The 19,908-nt window shown below is 44.2% G+C and overlaps 1 protein-coding gene across 1 annotated transcript in view; it reads right to left on the bottom strand.

Annotated features, from left to right (window-relative positions):
• Positions 1 to 19,908, bottom strand: part of unc5a (unc-5 netrin receptor A) — a gene marked incomplete at its 3' end in the record, with an annotated part of 127,911 nt that overhangs the window by 15,517 nt on the left and 92,486 nt on the right. The window contains exons 6-9 of the mRNA XM_083980466.1: positions 17,341 to 17,508; positions 10,404 to 10,568; positions 4,554 to 4,742; positions 3,442 to 3,741 (exon numbers count right to left, since the gene is read on the bottom strand). Coding sequence (XP_083836592.1) covers positions 3,442 to 3,741; positions 4,554 to 4,742; positions 10,404 to 10,568; positions 17,341 to 17,508 — 822 coding nt within the window. The remainder of the gene's footprint in view (positions 1 to 3,441; positions 3,742 to 4,553; positions 4,743 to 10,403; positions 10,569 to 17,340; positions 17,509 to 19,908) is intronic.

Genomic DNA, 19,908 nt, shown 5'->3' with positions numbered 1-19,908 from the left:
GCGCACACTGCATCGCAGTTTAAATGTCCTCCGTCTGCCACCAAGTAGATAATTGAGACCATGGAACAGACAACTCCAGGAAAATTGCACTTCCCCAGGAGAGAAGGTACCTTGGAGGATAGAGAGCTATTGAGGTGGTTTGAGTGTTGCGGTATTTATGTTGTGATTCTTGTGCCAAATAAGCCACTTAGGATCCTATTTAAAATGTAGCACAAACAGTGAGGATGTGACACAATATCAACAGTGTGTGTGGCTTGCAGACTGGGCGCTGTTCACCATAAAAACATCTGTTTGAATAAAGCGACAGTGCCTGAACTCTCACAGCTTTGTCTCAATCTATAAACCATGTCTTCCATGTGCCTGCTCTGAAACTGCGTTAAATGACAGTATGGCGCCTATAAGTAGATGCATGCAAGTACTGATTTATTTATTTTTTATTGTGTGTCTCAATGACAAGATGGGTGCCAAGCCAACGCGTGGTATAGGCTTTGAGATAATCTAGGCATTAAATATCTGTAAGAGAGCAGAAGAAAGACAAAGGAAAGACACCGACAGATAGAGAGAGAGAGAGCATGTGATGGCAAAGGAAACAGGGGGAAGAAAAGACCTCGTCTTTGATAAGATGCTGGTGCACCGGCACTGTCATCAGCTAATCTGGACAGCCTACAATGAGCCAAGTGAAAACACTGTCCTCCATTATAATTATATAAACTCTGTACTCTGCTAATGTGAAGAGGGGAGGCAAAATGATGATGGTGAACTCCTTATATCTTTTATAAAGACTAATCTTTAATGGACTACTTTTATTCCTCTGTCTATGCTCTCAGCACACAACTGACACCGGTGGACATCGGCTACAAATTCAACCACCTACGTCACAAGCGAGGGGCCTAATTGGAACAATTTGAACTGGGTCTTATTCCAGGAATTTTAGTAGAAGAGTAGAAGGTATTTGACACACACTCTTCATTTTATAGCTAGTCTTCATACTGTGCAGCGCAGATGGAGGTTATTGTCAAAACACAACTAATTTAGATACCTGCTTTTTTGTATGTAGGTTTTAAATTAGTCCCTAGAGGTAAACAAGTGACACACAATCCACCTTCATCACAAGCCCTTTGTGAACCTGGTGTCTCATCTTGCTCCTTATAACGACTATAAACTCATTTGTACCACAGACACAAGTGCAGCCTGTGCCCTAAGCTCTTTTGTGTTTAATGCTGAACCACTTTAATGTGTGTTATCCCGGTGCAAACCTATTAAGAAAGCCACATACACCAGATTTAAAGGCTGAACGGTCTGGGTTGGTTTCAACAAGACAGTGAGACGTTTATGGGACTCAGCTGTTACTGATAAACTCTCCTTGTTAATGTCCAGTCAGGGACATTAAACCAGGTGTAATAAATATCCAGCAAATGTTCTTTTTTATGTAAGACCAATGACAATGTATATGCCATTCACAATATAAATAAAACTGACTTGTTCCCACAGTATTTCTCAATTTAGCAGCAGATGTTAAACTGTTTGAAGTATAGAGGCAAACGCAGCATCCCACAGAGGACTGCTGAATTCTCCTTGTCCTTAAACAACACAGACTTCTGCTGAATGATTCTGTGTCTACTGAAACAATATCTAAATAACACTGTTGTAGTACTTTATCCAGCTATAGGGTTCCTAAGAGTTTTTATTCATTGCCATTGCCACTGTCAAAGCAAGAAAACGGTTTATATCATTATATCCGTATTCTGAATAAACCAAGAGCTGTGAACAGAAGCTCTTGGCAGGTACTTGGTTAGTTTTGGGGATTGTCGTCTACCTTTTTTCCGTTATTAATTTTTGTCGTCTTTATTGCAACAAAAAGCTTGCAAAAAAAACAAAAAACACACACTCACACCTCATGTGTCATAAAATATTGGACAGAAGAGTCTTGTTCTTTAATATTGTACTGCATAATGTTTTGTGGGGGTAGTTACAGAGCGGCCTCTCTAATGTGCTAATGAGCATACATGTTACCATGGTAACCAAATGATCTTGCATAAATTCATACAGATGAGTCACAAATTGAAGGAAAAAAAACAACAACAATAGAAACTGTCTCAGTAAAGTGTATGTGGTCTCTGATATTTAATCAATCATCACCATTCTTCCAAAACGTATTCCCTCATCTGGTGATTTGGTTATTGCGCTGGAGAGCAGCTGTAACTACAAGATCCCTCCTTAAAAAGGAGATGTAGGACTTTCACATGTTAATGAACATCAGTTATATTCAAGTCCTCACCAAACAAGTTCATATTAAGCCTGCAGTATCTGTGCAAGGTAAATGGATACTGGAGTCTCAGATCTCTGTGGAAATATCCCTGCACTGCGCCACCAGTAGCAATATGTTTTATGTCAACCAGCGATGGTTTTTCCAGAGCTGAAGACGTAACCGTAGCGACAGAGATGGAGTAGGCTACAGCAGATAACAGTATGGCAGAGTCTAAGGGAGCACTGAAGAAAACTTTCTGATGCTCCAGATAAAAAAGAAGGACAAACAAGTTTCACCATTGGCACGTCTTTGAGTGCTGTTTGTGTAAATACTCTCACTGCCAGAAGGGGGAGACAAAAGTTCTGCATCGCAGGTTTTGTATCACGCAGTTCAGTTGTGCTGAAAACATATTCCCCTATCTTTCTCCAATCAATTATTTAGGTTTTTCCTTTCATTAATCACCCGTCTGTATGTTGTGTGAGTAGAAATTTCTTTGCTGCCAGCTCTGACGGTCAACAGAATAATTTAATGTTAGTCTCACAGTTCGTCAGAACCCTATCAAAGAGGTTATGTGCCGATATAGGCAGCCTTTGTGTGCTTTCACACATTGAATGTAATGTGTGAAAGCAATGCCAACATACCATATAATTTTCTATATAAGACCAATGTATAGGGAGCATTAAACAAGATTGTTTGGTGGTCATAAATTGTATGTGGGGCTTTATGACTTATGAAAGGAGTTCAAACAGAGGTGACGAACTTATGCCCTACATTACAATTTGTCAGCTCCTCATTATGAAGAAGAAAATCATGGCGACTACAGAATAACTATCCTGATGATGTTATGGCGGAAAATGTCTGTTTCGTCAATAATTGTCTATTATTTCTCATGAACTCTTTGTGACCACGACAGAAAGCCATTTACAAAGACCTCACATACTACACATAGGCTGCTGTATTGTGCTCTATGACCTGCTTTCATTTCATTTTCCTCACATGGTTCCATTATGATGCAGAGAACTGTCCATGAATGAGTTACCAGTCGGTCTGTATGACTTTATATCTGCAGCTCATGGCTTGTTTATGAGAACAGGAATTGAAACATGAACATGAAAACTGAGAGGCAGCATCTTATCTTTTTCTGATTGCTTCAAATCGACTGAACTGAACTAGAACCTAAATGAGGAACCGACCTGTGTTGGGGATTGTCAGCCTCCCTCCCAGGAAGTTGAAGGTCCCATACGAGGTGTTGGCCATGTCGCGGGGCAGCGTTTTGAAGTAAGTCTGAGTGGACAGCCTGCTCACAAACTCAGCAGGGTCTGAGTTAAGCTTGCCATTGTGCAGCGTGTGCGAGCCGTTGGGGAGCGGGTCCAGCAGAGGCCCGTTAGTCATGGAGAACTTCCCGGTGGTGTCGTGGCGAGAGCGCAGGGTGCCTTGGTAACTGGTGGTGGTGGTGGTTAGATCCGGTTGGATGGTGAGCAAATGGGAATTCTCTGTTTAATTAAATAATAATAATAAAAAAGAGAGAAAATGTGCGTGTGAATCTCCATGAGTGGCATGTGGAAGGGGTGGGAGAGTGTGTGTCTTGGGGGGGGGGGGGCAGTCATACATCACAGAGACAGACCTCACACTCTCTAAAGCTGTCGCAACACACACAGAAAACTGAAACAAACACAGGAAAAGACACATGGTGCTGAGAACAGAGCACTCACACGCACAGACTCTTGACAATACACAAACACAAATTCCACCCAAAGCCAGTCAATTCCCCTCCCCTCGCTCTCTCCCTATCTCTGTCTGTCTCTTTAGCAACCACACAATCAATTCCAAACAGAACTCAGATACAGCTTAGCACCCAGAATGTATAAAGGCTTTTTTTCACGGTGAATCACAGGCAGTGCAACCCAGTTCCCCATCTCCATCCAACTCAGACAGTTGTATTTCTATTACTTGCTGGTAAACCTCAGAGGCTCCACACAGACAGCAAACAGAGTGGGTACATTTCCTGACAATGAGGCGGTGGCGAAAACATAATGTGTCAGGCAAATAAACAGCACATGCACCACACACACACACACACACACACACAACATAATACATCTTGCTCAGACTACAAACCACTGTAAACACATTCCCACCACCTCCACAGCCACAAACACACAGGATCAGTGGGACATGTAGATGAGTGCCGCACGGTCACGGTGGGCAGACGCACAGACCGATGGACGCACAGAGGAGGGTAGAACAAAGAACAGTGTCCTACTGCTGTGGGGGGGAGGCCTGCGTGGCCGCGGTGCCCACACACCTGGCTTGCTGGGCTTGATGCCCATGGGCTGGAAGCCAGTGGTGAGGATGGAGGAGTCGGCCACATCGGCATCCAGGCCTTCCTTCTTGCGCCGATACACCAGGATCACCACGATGAGCAGCAGCGTCAGACACAAGGCCACCGCCACCATGCCAACGTAGAGCGCCACGTCCTCGGCCCCGCTCACTGCTACAACGGGAACACAAAGAAAAGAGAAAATTAATCACGACTAGAAAAAGAAAAAAAAAAAAACCCTCAGGTGAGTGGTAATATGTGTGTGTGCTTCTGCCACATCCTTCATTATCCTCTGTGCAAAGGTGTCACCACGAGGATCTATTTAACAGAATGAAATGAAAAGCTCCACATTCCTTGGTTACCACCTAATGCTGCTCGGCTTTGTCCCTGACTCTTTGATGCAGAGTTAAGAGAGCCAACATTAGCAAATGATAATAAAAAAGAAACTGTCTTGATCTTTAAAAGTTTCAAACTTCGATGTCAACCTGTGGACAATTGAAAAAGGGAAAGAGCCAGTTTCTGTGGGAGTTTTTTTTCTTCTCCGCATTACATTACTTCATTTCTGCTCTGGATAAATATATCTTATGCTAGCATGTACACTCTCTCTCCTCTGTCTTGTTCTTTCTCTCTAAGCACACAACACCCCCAAGAGAGACGGTGGAAAAATGAAGGTTTTGCTTATGAAATTCTACCACCTCTCACTGAATGTCTCTCTCTCTCTCTCTCTCTCTCTCCCTCAAAAGCGTTGCAGCATCTTTCTCCAAAAAGTAGTACAGTATGAAGATGACAGCTAAGCTCAGACAAACATCAATGTGTGTGTGTGCATTTGTGTGTATGCATTGTGTCCATACGCATGCGTGTGTGTGTGTGTTTTGCAGGAGAATGGGATTTGCTACGGCTGTCTCCCTGGGCTGGGGGAAATTTGGTGGCGGAGGTGGAGGATGCTCCTGGGGCCTTTGTGGAGGGCCATTGTGCCGGGGAGCCACGGGGGCGTAGCGCTGTCAGCTGAACACAGTCAAGGAGGGGACGCATTGAGCACTGCAGCTTTGAGGGATGGAGAACAACAGCAAAGGTTAAAGTGCTGCAGGGTGGCGTGTGGTGAGTTGACAACAAAAGGAGGAGGACAGAAGCAGGGAGAGAGGAGCAAACATACAAGAAGGAAAATCTGAATTTAAGGAAGGACATGGAAAAAAGAAGACTAGCAGGGAGACAGCATGTGCCTATGACTGACAGAGTGCATGATTTGCATTTCGGCAATGAGCAGCAATAACACGTCCAAAAGGTTTGTGTCAAAATCAGGCTGATTATCATTAGACACAACATATTTTGATGAATATCTCCAGACTACTGTAGTAGTGTGTTTCCAGCACTGTGCCATCCTACCACTTGACAAGAACTGTGCTCAACCCTGGAAACACTGATTTGACAAGTTTTAATTGGTGTTAGTAAATCTGTGACATGAAAATGACACAGGAGTGCTAACAGTAACATTTAAATACAAGAGAAAATGGTCAAAAAAGTGTTTCTTTCTTCCCTTCCTTCTCTCGGCATCTCACTTATCACTTTTCATCCATTTTGTCCTCGTTTTCTCCTCTTCCCTTGAAAAATCAATTTTTCTGGACAAAGCCACCTGACATACCCAAGTCTTTAAGAGAAATGCCAGAATCTATTTCATGGATGATTATCTCAGTACAATCTGATACCTTAAGTAGCGGGATTATATGCAGCCGAGCTCTGTGGCGGCCCTTCGTAATGTCGGGGATCTCTTGACATGTAATCAATTGTGAAAGACGGGCTGAAGATAAACACAAGATTGTCTGTTTTGTTCCTGACATTACATAGCATGCCTGTACAGCACATACATGAGGAGTGTTGTTGCTGCTCTCCTCCTCCTCCTCCTCTCAACTTCTCCATTTACCTGCCTTTGCCTTTCTCTCTCTCCCTCTCTCTCTCTCTCTACCTGACTCCTCTCTCCTTGGGGAAGCATAGAGGTGCTTAAAAGTAAGCAGCCTGGCTAAACCTTACACCTTTCACAATGAGCTGCAAAAAAGGGGGAGAGACTATGGCTGAAACTCTCATTAAAGTTCCCAAATCCAATTGTCTTGGTGAGTCAAAGGCCAGACAAGCCTGTGATATTTGGGCTTCTAGCGCTGCAGTCTACTGAGGGATGTGTAGTCTGACTAAAGACTAAGCAACACCCGTCAGCAAGGAGACAGACCGACTGGGTTCTGCTGATTGGATAAACATAGCCTTAGATTGGCCAGTTGCTGTTTACTTTTTGAGGGCAGACCAAAGGCACCTCTCTAACCTCCGATGCAAAGATCCAGTATCTTGACTTCCTTTTCCTCTGCACACACAATTCTTGCACCCAGACAATAAAGTCAGTCAATCAGACATCTCTCTCTCTCTCCCCCTCCCCCCCTTCCTCCCTTCTACTCTCTCTCTACCTCTATTCTGTCTGTAATCTCTGGTGGCTTATCGCAGCATCACTGAGTGAAGTTTTATCTGACCCACCAGGTGTCACAGTGAAACGATCCCGATGCTCACTGCGGACCCTGACCAGCAACTGCACTCTGCTCATCCTGGCCTCTCGCTCATTGATTTTCATGATGCCGGCCAATAATTGAAAGGACATCCATCACACTTTAATTGACATAGCTAATCAAGTTTTATAATTGGATGGGCTTTACTTTTAGTCTCCTCTCTCACGCACACTACCAATTTACCTCTCTTCCTCCCTCTGTCACCCATCACTCGTTCATTTCCACTTGATGTAATTGTCGGCTAAGAACTTTTGATTCTCTTTGTGTGTGACCTCTCTGCATGATTGACACACTGCCTGCGGATAATCTATGGATGTCAGAGTTGACCCCAGGCCAATCTCTGTTTGTTCCCCTCTCCCTGAGCCTTCAGTTCTGCTCCTCAGACTCGCTCCAGGGCTTGCTGGTTAGGGATCAGTTTTTCTGACTTGAGATGGTCCGGTGTGGACTTATAATTCATCTCCTCTGAGGCGATGTACCCGGCTCCCTGTTGAAGTTTGGACTCTTTGCTGCATTGGCAGTCAGCACATTGTCTGCACCTGATAGTACTCAACTCACTCTACCTGCTCCTTTCTCTCTCCTGCATTGATAAATAAAAGCTTTGCAGCCTCCTGCGCCACTTCCCCAGGCATTTATCAAGAGACCTGAGAATATATTTCATCCCATGGCCAGTCCCAGTCACTCGCCTGAAGATTAATAACAGCGGAGTTCTTAAGGTCAGGGAAATATGGCTACTAAAACTCTCAAAGTGAACGTGACCATTACTATCTCCACAATACAGTCGTCCCATCCCTCAGACGGCGCTGATGAAATATGGCCCAAAATAAATGTTCGGCCATTTTTCACGCAGCCCCTGACCCCACTCTGGCAAACAAACCCATGACGAAAACATCAGCCGCCTCGCCACCAAATTAGCCCCCAAATTCAAAAACAGATTAAGACTGATTAATAGTTTTATAGGCTTTGCACAATCATTTGCGACACCCCCCCAAAACGCGATTCTGCTGCAAATGAAGTTCATTACCTTCATTACACACATTAAGCCAAATAATTGTTTTTATGTTGTCCTAATTTCCTGTCCCTGAGAATACTCGCACCATTATTTTCCCCCACTACCCGTTTTGTGCCCTCTAACACCTGTCTGCCATTTTGGCTCTGGCATGCTGCCAGCGTATTTATGATTTCCCTGCACAGATTTTGTGTTGCTTCATCTTGGGCTTTGCTTGTTTGCTTTACGAAAATGATCCTGCCTGGGTCAGATCTGTTGATTTTAGAGCTGTAACACAAAGCTCACTGCTGCACATTGATTCTCATTCATACAATACCCAAAACAATAACCTCATCTAATGTATGCCATTTCTGTCCTAATGAGGGAGATTAGAGATGTTTGTGAGGTTCTCAGACAGAGGACGTTTTGTAGCAGTAACTACGGCTTACTCTGCAGTTGCATTGTTCGATTACACTCGAAGCGTAGGGTGCCTTTTGTTTCATGGGGAAGTTTTCCATCTCAGCTAATGGCCTGCAGACGCAGTTGAAGTATGGGAGTTGCTGACAAGCCAAAACCATCTTGCTATTTTGCTTATTATAATACTTCACACAGCAATTGTCTATGGAAACACATCTGCTGGGAACAGATTGGGACAGGCATTCTTCAGAGGCCAGTGCTCCGCTCTGCGCTGTCAGTGTAAATACTGAGTGACTCTGTGTGTATGTGTGTGGTGTGTGGTTGTGTATGTGTGCATATGAGGAACAATGACTGGCATCTTTGTGTATATATCTTGCCTCTCTGGGGAGGAGCTGCTGACCTTTGATGATGGGCCGACCGAGCTCCCTGGTTCACTGCACCAGCCAAACTCAGCTATTGATGCGCACACACACATACACACACATAACGCGCTAACACATATGCACAATGCATCATTCGCATACAGTGGCTTGCAGCCCGCCGCATCAGTCTATCTGATCACATCAATCAGTGTAAAATACATAATTCAGTTTATTAATTCACTGGCCCATGTCAACTGAATCCCCATTAAAACTCAGTGTTTACCATGCAGCTCGGCCAAAGAGCCAACTATTTATAACATTTTCTCTATGAGACGCCACCCTGAGACTCATCATCTTTGGATGGGAAGCTGCAATAGCTTTCTGTCTTTGATATCTGTGGGGAACAACAGAGCTCTCCCTTCATGTCCATCTGGTCTGCAGCGGACCCTGCGGAGCCACTTTCCACTCAGCTGCCGGCTCGGGCTGTGCGAGCGTCGCGGTTTCTAATCCTGACGGTACGTACGTGCCCTATTAATGAAACATGGGGAGCTGCAACCACAGCACTGGCTGACTTACCTTTGTATGCAGACCAAATCAAAACAAATGCATGCTGAGAACAGCCCCAACGCACATGCACATGGCCCATGGATCCATGTGCGTTTTCGCGGCTGATTTGATCCGTGAAACTTTATCTGGCTGATTGTGTTTTTCGAGAGATGCTTAATTCTTTTAGCTCTATTAATAGGTCAGAGAGCATCACAAAGCCGACACAGGTGAAAGGATTGCACATTATCTAAGCAGCAAGTGCCGTACCAGTGTTAATTAGAGCTGGCTGTCTAAAAAGGTCAGACGGGTGGGAACGAGGCAGAAGCGACCCACCTTCTGTTCCCTTGTCGGTACAAGTGTCGTGCGAGATGGACATCTTTCCTTTATGAACACGTTGTGAGATGCACTCAACATCTATCACAGGAAGCTGACACCATAAAGAGACATAAAAGGTTTATTTGATCTGGTAAAAAGCGGAGGAGGACAGTCTTGCTCCTCTTGCCAAAGTGTAAACTGTAATCAAAAATGCGAAGGTAGTGAAGGGAGAAGCCTTTTTCTTTCTCTCCTTCTCTTCCTGCCTCGGTTCAGCGGCTAATTGACGCTAATCCTGTACACCTGTTTTGCATGTTTTGTTTATGATCTGCTTGTTGCAAGGCTGAACCATCATGCTTTTTATCCATGAATACATTTTCTACCTTGGCCTTAAGAGTGTCACGCTTCTTTTTATTATTAGATCGGTCGTGTCTTTCCTGGCTACAGCTCTCAGAAGTTGTTTCAGCCACATATATTGATTTGAGGAGGTTCCTTTGCACCTTGTCAGCTCTGTTATATAGGAAGCAAACATATAACTTAACAGCTTTCTACTGGTCCTGTTGCAAAAAAAAAAAAGTATGTCTACACGGACAGTGCATCTTTTCTATCGCTCCACTGAGTAAAGCAGTGACAGTGCGGTTTACAGTATGTGGGTGGTAGGTGCACTCACTTTGTGGACACTGCTCGCTCGTACAGTTGAGAGACTGGAGGTCGGGCCCCTGGCACTCTTTGCCCCCGGTGCCAGGCGAGGGCTGGGTGCACTCCCTGCTCCTCCACATTGAACAGTCTGCGCCGCACGCCGACCACTTGCTCCACTCGCTCCAGCCTCCATCAACTGCAAAGACACATAATATAGAACCATGACTGAGCACAAACCCACACACATACAGGCTCATGCACACTAACATACTGTACAGTAGGGCCACAAAAACTCAAACTGATTCACTCCAAACACTTTTCAAAGATCTTAGTCAGAAACCATGGCGAACAGTTTCAATAAAACACGCTATAACTTCTTTGTACAAGCAGTTATACAAGACATACTGTACACATGCAGATTATACACAATACGTTAAAACTTTACAATGTGAAGTTCAGGTGCAACGGTGGTGTTAAAGCAGTGGTGTATTTGCGTGTGAGATGAGAACAACTGGTGGAATACTCTATTGCCATCCTGTGCAAATTCACTCACTCTAAAATGGAAACCTGTTTGGGAAAGCATTATAAAGACATGCAAATCCACTTGCACACACTCAAATCCAGCAGATGCACAGGGAAACCACAGCGTGTAAAACTGCTGAGGAGAGCCATATTGTCTCTATTCTGCTCTCTTTGTTTATTTTCAACATGGAAATCAGATGCAACTAAGCTAAACCCCAGTGGTACAAGGGTGCTGTGGAAGGTGTTGTGGCCTGGTAGACCCAGCTGTCAACAAAATAAATCTGTACAGAGAGAAGAATTTGACCCCTGGGAAATTGGCCCTCTGGTCTTCTGTTTACCATGTAAGCACACAGAAATATCTCTATTTAAATATTCCCATAAAAAATGAGCATTTGTGAGAACAAACAAATCTGCCTCCGTTTGATTTCTTGGTCAGAAACTAAGAAGGAAAAAAACAAGCCATTACTGTAGCAACACAAGCACTACCTGTAGTGTGTTTGAATTCAAGACACAATGTGGCGTTACTGTGAACAGAGATTAATGTATATTGCACCTGCAGCCTTAACATCACTTCAAACACACCATCAAGCACGGGCAAAATGAAACAAATGGAAATGGAGCGGTTATAGTTCTGAGCGTAAGAAATATCTGCAGCTTTACTACATGCAGAGGAGGAGGCCATTTTGCAAAGGTGGGGGTAATTTTGCACAGTGGCCAGGGGGGTGGTGAAAGATATTGAGAGTGACACAGCACTAGGCCTGGGGAAGGTTGCCATAGGGCTAAGGGGAAAAAGAGCAGTAATGAGCTCTCATGGGGGAAAAACGCCACTGTCTTGCTCTTTCTCTCCTTCCAAATGTAAGGGTGAACGGACACACACACACACACACAGACACACAGACACACACACACACACACAGGAGATGCACACCTCTATGACAGCAGCAACCGTCCTCCTCCTGACTGACCTAAGGGCAAGGAAACCTTAGTGCTCATTAATCCTAGCAATAAAGAGTGCAGGGGGCATGACCCCCAGAGAGGAGATCTGACCTGCTGCAGGTCTGAGGCTTTGGTTAATAAAACATAAGTTAGACTGTGACATGTAATTCAGGGTGAGATACCTACTGTATTATTGCATAACTGTGCAAGGTAATGATATCATTTGGTTTTTAGAGCGAGTCCCCAATTAGAAAACCAACTAAAAAGCCGCTGTGAGCATTTCAGACTGCAGGCACAGGTGTGTGAATTAGACCCTGCTCCCACACTAGTCTGCATGTTTGTCCATGTGTGTCCTAAAATGATTGCTAGAGAATGCGAGAGGGTTTTTGTGTCCATGTGCATGTGTTTGTATGTGTGTGTCTGTGCTGTGATGCTGACACAGCTCGGGCCTTTTTGCAGTCAGATCCATTTGGCAGAGAGAGCAGAACCAATCAGATAATTGTCCTTGTTTGGCATTGAGTGGACCCATCCGTGGGCCAGTGGGCTGATTATCCAGGCTGGGAATGAGAATGATTGAATAGCGAATTACATCCTAATGAATATATTATGTCACCCCTCAGTTTATCCACAGCACTGTGAAATAAAGAGACGAGATCAACATCTGCCCTGATGAGGTGATGAAATTCAACATCTCTTTTCCACCACAAAGCAAGACTAATAGCCATGCAAATAACATTTTCAAACAAGGAGATTGGAGTGGAAACAGGGTGCTGCTCATGAGACACAAGCACAGCGACAACGAGGCTGAAAGAAAATCAAAGAAAAATGAAGATGCATAAACAGTCCTTGATGGCCTGTCTGACTCAAGACATATGTTGTAAGTATTTCAGAAACAGAGGAGGCTTTTCACAGGAGCAAGAGACCAAAGAAATGTTTGGACAGCATAAAAGGAAGTAGAGAGATAGCAAGTGGATTCAATAAACGCAGTGAAGCAAGAAAATTGACACTTCCCTTGATATCCTTTGTTTCAAATTTAAGGCTGAATCAGAAACAAACCTCATCCTTTGTACTTTTTCAGAATCCGCATAAGAAAATTGTTATCCACAGCCACAGTTTTCCTTATCAAATCCCCAGAGAGAGATTGTTAGTGCTGCTGCAAAAGGCACCATAGCTGATTTTCAATCTTACAGCACCGCAGGTTTTAGGTCAGGCAGGTCTCTGAGGAGGGACAGTAATACAATAGCCAAGTGGCAAGCCCCCATTTGGACATGTTGTCAAGGTGAGAAGCAAAAAGGAACCCGACCATTCTTCACAGGTCGGTGGGAGGGCGTGTTTGAGGCTCTGCTGTTCAAAATGACAATGGCTGCTGACAGACACAGTCTGAGATCATCGGACACCCATGGTTTCTGTGTCCTTGAGGGAAGCATGAGGAGGTAGACAAGTAGCCTACCACTGAGACTAGCGGGCTGCCCCTCTGCTCCCACTGTCCTGTCAACACACATGTGTGCAGAGTAACCACCTCTAATCCTGGTGTTCAAAGGCTGATTGGAAAAAAGAAAAAAAAAAATCCACCGGCCCATAGAGGGGGTTGATGGTGATGGCTTTGCCAAGGAATAGGGTGATGCAACAGAGATTAATCACCAAATATCATTCTGTAATTCAGACACACTTTATATGAACCTTTTTTCTTCTTCCTGGTTGTATGTAACTGATAAAGCACAGTCGACTCCCTTATGTTAACTAAACCACTAGAACAAGCAACATGAGACAGAATGAGAGATGAAGAGGGCGAGCCAAAACAAATGGCACCAAATGATTAAAAACAGCACTGATGCAAGGCTGTCACCAGATGGCCACCGTCTTTTCACAGTGAACTAATGTGTTTTTCTGTCACATTTATTAGCCATCGCCTTTATTTATTCCTTGGATAAAATATGTAATCTCCAGAACAATCTCTGATAATTTCCAGAGACACACAAATGCTTACTTGCAAAGCAGAATCAGACATTTGCCTGAAGTGCAGACAGTAGACATATGGGTGCGTGCTTGCATGGGTACAACACATACATGCACAAACACACACTTGGAAGTACATGTGCGCAAATACACCAGCCCCGAGTCTGTTTATTTTCCATCTAGCAGAATCCTCACGACTCCCCTGGCAAGCCTGAGGGATCAATGCAATATTTAAATCATTCACACAAAGTTAAAAATTAGAAATCTCTTCAGGTTGTTTGCTGTACCCCAACGCATCAGACAACAATTCAATTTGTTTGTGTGTGTGGCAGGTGTCACCGTGCCGCTTCCAAAGCTGCGGACTAACTATTTGCTGTTGGCCCGGTTTGAGTGTCTTTGTTGGAAATGTTGGCATGACTTGACATTTTGCCATGACTGTTGGCTCAGACCACAAGTCAGTACAGGGCAGAGTCAATGTACGGGTGAGGGACAGACTGCAGAATTATGTGGGTTAGTCCAGCAAGGGATGCAACGAGACGGAGACAAAGGGAAAGAAGAAGGCAGAGTGAGGAAGGAGAAATCGAGATTAAACTCTTGCATAGTTTGGCTACTTGCTGTCTCAAACGTTGATCTGCACCACTCTGAGCCTCAGGCTTTAGCCTCAGCCTCCTCCTCCTCCTCCTCCTCCTCTTCCTCCTCCTCCACAGCTCCGTGTATCTCTCCCAACATGGAGCCCATCTGATCTGCCACACAGGCCTCCGCCAACTCTCATTAAACACTTTGGAGACTTAGACAAAAATACAGACCAGCCTCTCTAGCTTCACACTTTGCTGATGTGAGGTGGGAGCTAACATTTATATACAAGAGTCATCGTGAGCAGACATGTAGAGAGCTCTGTTACTGAGCAGGCCGGTGTAGATGGTGTCAGTCGTGGAAGCTCCTATCAAGTATGTGCATAAAAAAACATGCCTCTGTGACTGCAGCGAAGCACTGCTCTGAAGGAATCATGCTACTTTTTAAATTTGGAACGACACATGGCCATCGGCACTTCGACAATAAATATATATAGACTTAGCTGGGTGATGCTGAGAGAAATTATAGCCTTTGCATGTTGTTGGCTCCAAATTTAAACTGATTTGATTCCAGTAAATATTCATTCAGTTGACAGCATCTTTTTCTTTCCCCCAAAGGAGGAGTACAGCAAATCCATCAGTGTGTTTTAGACAAAACAGAAACAGACTGCAACTGCAAATTACACAGAATAAGCAGCGAAAAGTATTTCATTAAATATTTTCCTGTAACCCATTTCAGAGATCTAATGCTGTAAGTTAAATACACCAGAGAGCTAATAATCAACAAAGAATCTTATTCTAGATAATTAATAAACTCTTGAAACAAGACCAGCATTAAATCATGCAATTTTTACAACGCAGCTCAAAAACAAAGGCACAGTAGAGGAAAAAAAAAGCCTCTCAAGGCTGATGTTAAAAAAAATGAAGAACGCTAGTTCTGAATCCAAATGTCAGCCATGTGTCTAAATAAATAACATGATGTCTATCTGCTGCATTACAGCCCCCCATGTAATTCATTCCTCTCAAGTCTGTTTCTTCTGAAATGAGCTAAAATCACCATCTATTGTGCATCCATTGGATTTGACCTGTGAAGGCTATCAGCACAGTGATAATTAAAGTTATTATCTGGTATGTAAGGATGCATTGTGCGAGCTGGTTTCATCTGTTCCCCCTCGCTGACCGCGTGTGACTCTTATATGAGTGCTTCTACTCAGGCTGATGATTCATACATGTATTAATCATGTATTTGATGAATCAAAGTGAGGATTCAGACGTATTTAGGGGTTGTCGTTGCTGGGCTGTGTGCGTGCTGGGTGACAAATGATAGGAGGAGTCAGTTCATCTTCGGGGACTTCAGAGGCATGTCTGTGAGTACACAGCAGGGCCGCAGTGCCACTTGTGATTGGAAACAACAGCCCATCATCCCCAGGCTCTGGCGTGGCGGACTTTGGCCTTGAGGGGAACCCTCTGTGGGTGTCGACAGCTGGGGCTGTCTGTGTCACTGATGTTCTGTCTCAGACAGGTAACGAGTGAGAGAAGGAGGCTCAGGCTCCCCTCTGTTGCCAAACAACAGGGGCGATAGAGGTGTGAGCAGGGTCATGCTGCTGTGGCGTCTCTAATCAAGAGAAAAAAAGGAGAGCTCTCTCTCTCCTAAAGTCTCCGTCAACTGTGTTCACACAGCACAATGAAATTTCTGTCACTGCACCCTAAGGGTTGAAATTACACACTTTCTCCTTGCAGGGCAAAAGAAAGATAGGGTGGGGTTCGGTCTAACAATAGCAGCTTGGACTGACATTAATCTCTTTAAGCTCATGGAGGTCAGTTTCCTGCTTTGCTATGGGGGAATATCAAGCATCCCTGGACACCCCTCTAATTCCATTACTCGTTGCTCCAGCGCTAATAATTCCAAATCCATCCAGATAGCGTCCTGTATTTCTGTGTTTCCTTTGTCTTCCTCCTCCCGCTGTATTCCAGCGGGCCATGTTACTTACACACACGCTTGACATCTAGTGATGTCTTTACATGGGATATGTGTAACACAACACCGTGATTCACTGAGGAAGATAACCTTTGTTTTAGACAGGGAGAAGCTGCCACTGCCAGGGGTGTTCGATTTCCCTCTCTGCTATTTACCGAGCGTGGGAGCTTTCTCATGCGGTCAGCATGGCTGCAGCGGCCCAGCTATACAGTATGTCCACAGACAGATCTGCTGGCAGCCAACAGCCAGCTCTTGTACACACTCAGGCTTCCTCCGCCTCTTTCTCAGTTTTCCTCTTCTCTCTCTCACTCTGAGCTTTGTTGCTGCCTTCCTTACACTGTATCTGGTTCCATCTGTTTCTATCCCTGCTTCCACCTTACACCTCCCTTTTCCTATCCTGCTCTCTCTCTGTCGCTATCTCTCCCTCTGTCAGGGGGCTAATGTGCGACTGCAAATGAAGCAGCTTGACTTGCATCTCAGGCTACTGGCGATCGATACGTGTTGCTCAGTATCAGGCAGGACACTCTGCCTCTCTGACGCTCTCTCAAGGGAGAACGGGCAGGCAAATGAAACGCCCTCGACTCCTCACAAGCAAACATGGCACCCAGACAGCCATAATTCACCTCTTTTATTGCCCATATTTACTACATAGCTTGAGCAGCAAACAATAACAAATGTACTGGCTGGTCAGACACAATACCACGGCTAGGACCATGTCTCTTAAAGCAGACAGGTCTTTCAAATAAAAGCAGGGTTTGCGTACAGCTCGGTGTGATAATGATAAATCACTCTCAGGATGAAGCCTTACTACTGACATTGCTGTGTAAGCGGACTAATTGCAGGAAAGAACAGAAGCACTGACATCTAAGAAAGACCTGGAAGTGCTGGTACAAAAGGGCAGCCAACATAAAGATGAATTGATGTCTTCTAGATGCAAAAAAATGCAAAAAGGAAGCCACAGGAAGCCAAGCGCCACAGGACAAACAGGGTTGCCTGGGAGTTACCTGGACAGGTGGCCACGCAGGCACTTTTCTGGACGTTCTGCCCCTCACAGGATGTGCCTCCATTCAGTGGCGTGGGGTTGGTGCAGCTCCGACTCCTCTTCTGCCAGCCACGCCCACACACAGCACTGCAGGACGACCAGGTGGTCCACGTGGACCAGCCGCCGTTGACTGTGAGACCAGCACCGGAGTGGGGAGTGGGGGGGGGTGAGGGGGTGGAAGGGTGTGAGGAAGGGAGGGTGGTTGGAGGGAGGGATGGATGGATGAAGGGACAGAGCAGCCAGGATTACCCGACATGCACTAAGGAAAAGAGGAGTGTTACACTAGAATAATTGTGCTTGCTGTTACGCTCTTTGGTCCAGCACTGCAAGGTAAACTAATGGAAGACCGAGAGCAGTGGATGGCTGCTTCCTGTGTCTAAGTTGGAATTACAGCCAACTTGCAGTGGAAACAAAATGGCTTCAACGAGGAGCAGAAAATAACATGACAGCTTGCCATCTCTGACTTCAGACGCAGTCGCTGCAAAAGTAACGAGCGGACATTTGAAATATCCCACCAAATTTCACCAAGGTAATGGCGGGCCATTATCCAAAAGTCTCATAATACAGTCAGAATATAATAGCTGTAAAAGAATGCCATTTAAATTCCAGTGCTAACAGTCAAAAATGCTCCTCATAAATGCCAACACGTCACTAAGAAAAGAAAAAAATATATATAATAGTATATTCCAGTATTTCAGATTGTGTCCTTCACACAACCAACACTGATTTTCCACCATTACATGACATTCTTCAAACTCAAGTATTCTTTCAATTGCAGAGATCCATACTGTATAATTTATTCCTCTTTTATATCTGAGACTGAAAGTTCAAGCAGTTCAAAAAGTCTGCAGGCTGAATTCCTATTATTTGCTGTACCTGAGACCGTGTTCTGAACCTTAACCATCTATTGGCACATAATTGGAGGTGTATTGCTCGATCATGGCAGGTGATTACATCAAATCGCGCTGATTTAATTCTCAGCAGCTCCTTCCTGTATGTACTGTGTTTGACTCAGCTTACCAGATAGCAAGATTCCTGATTTATTGACTTGAACAGCACTGTCGTTTCTTCTCTGTACATACTCCCCTCCTAATTTCCCCCTAACTCTCTCCTGTGCTTGTCGTGGCTGAATCATTTCCTTGCCCTCTCTATGCGATTGATTGCTCGCCACGGCGGGGTAAATTGCCAGGCAGCTCGGCCTCTGATTACTTCTTAGCACAGAGTGCAGTCACACCAGCTAGGCCTTGTTAAAATGCATCTCTGGCCCCCTGTTGAACCCCCTTTGAAAAGTAGCAATTATTATGACTTGCTAGAGTTAGCTACATCCGCTAACATGCTGGACTGTGAAGAGTTCAGCAAACTGATTTTTTCCCCCCTTTCTTCAGCTTTCAGGAACTTAAAATAAAAAATGGTAAGTCTTCTTTTGAATATGACCTCTCCTGTTATGATTAACCTTATTTAATAGTGCAAAATTTTAATAGCTGTCATTTTGTCGAGCACATAGTGTGATGGGAATAAAAAGAATCGCAAATGTAAGCACTACAGCAGTTTGTTCAGAATTTTTGGGCGCCAGAGTGAAAATGGATGTTTGACAAAACAAAAAGGGGCCAGACAATAGGAGTGTGAATGTTCTTGCCTCCACAGTCACTCCAACTCTAGATTTAGAAATCTTTTCAAAAACATGTTAATCAATTATAATCAACACTAAGAATAATTGTGCTCCTGTATTTATTATGCTGGAGGCTTGGGGACGCGTATGATAATGTGTGTTTTTGACTGCATGCTCCAAATTAACACAATTCATTTGAAACAATTCACTGCGAAAGTGCACGTGCCTCAGTTTTCAACTACAGCCATACACTGCTATTTCATTTGGACCACCTTCTGGGTTTGCTTAACTACGAAATTACACTGAAAGAAAATGACTTTCAGGTTTTTGTTGAAGATCTTAAACGCAATGATCTCTTTTACTGTCTGTTAAATTTTTATTGTTGAGTATTTGTACCGAGAACAAACTGAAAAAACAAATCAAATCAACACAAAAGTGAATGCATGCTGTTGATCCACAGTGTGCAATATACAGTAGAAGACTTCTTCTATAAAATATCTAAGGTTCACCCACATATTTTTTTGGATACAGGGGAGGGGGGGACCAGGAAAATGCTTTCTTTTCAACCAATCTAAAAGCTCTCCATACAAGACCCTCACGTTCAACACGTTCATATTTTCTGAATCTGAATTCATCTTACACCCTGAACTCCACTGAGAGCTTTTGTTGGCTGAAAAGGCAGAGTAACTGCAATCTTAAGTGGTAATTAATATTCAAGTACCTACAACCTCAACATGAGAACTGCATAAGATATTGAATTTTGATCAAATAATTCCCACACTGACAAGCTGATTCCACAAGAGATGTAAATACTCACAGTGCATACCCTGTTTCTCATGTATTTCCAATGACTTAACGTGACAAAAATAACCAGTTCAATTTGGTGTGATAGATTTGTATATATAATAAACACCTGAAAGC

The sequence above is a fragment of the Trachurus trachurus genome, assembly GCF_905171665.1.
Source record: "Trachurus trachurus genome assembly, chromosome: 10".
NCBI classification, from domain to species: Eukaryota; Metazoa; Chordata; class Actinopteri; order Carangiformes; family Carangidae; genus Trachurus; species Trachurus trachurus.
Note: the sequence above shows the minus strand (reverse complement) of the source record. Positions and strands in the feature narration are given on the sequence as shown.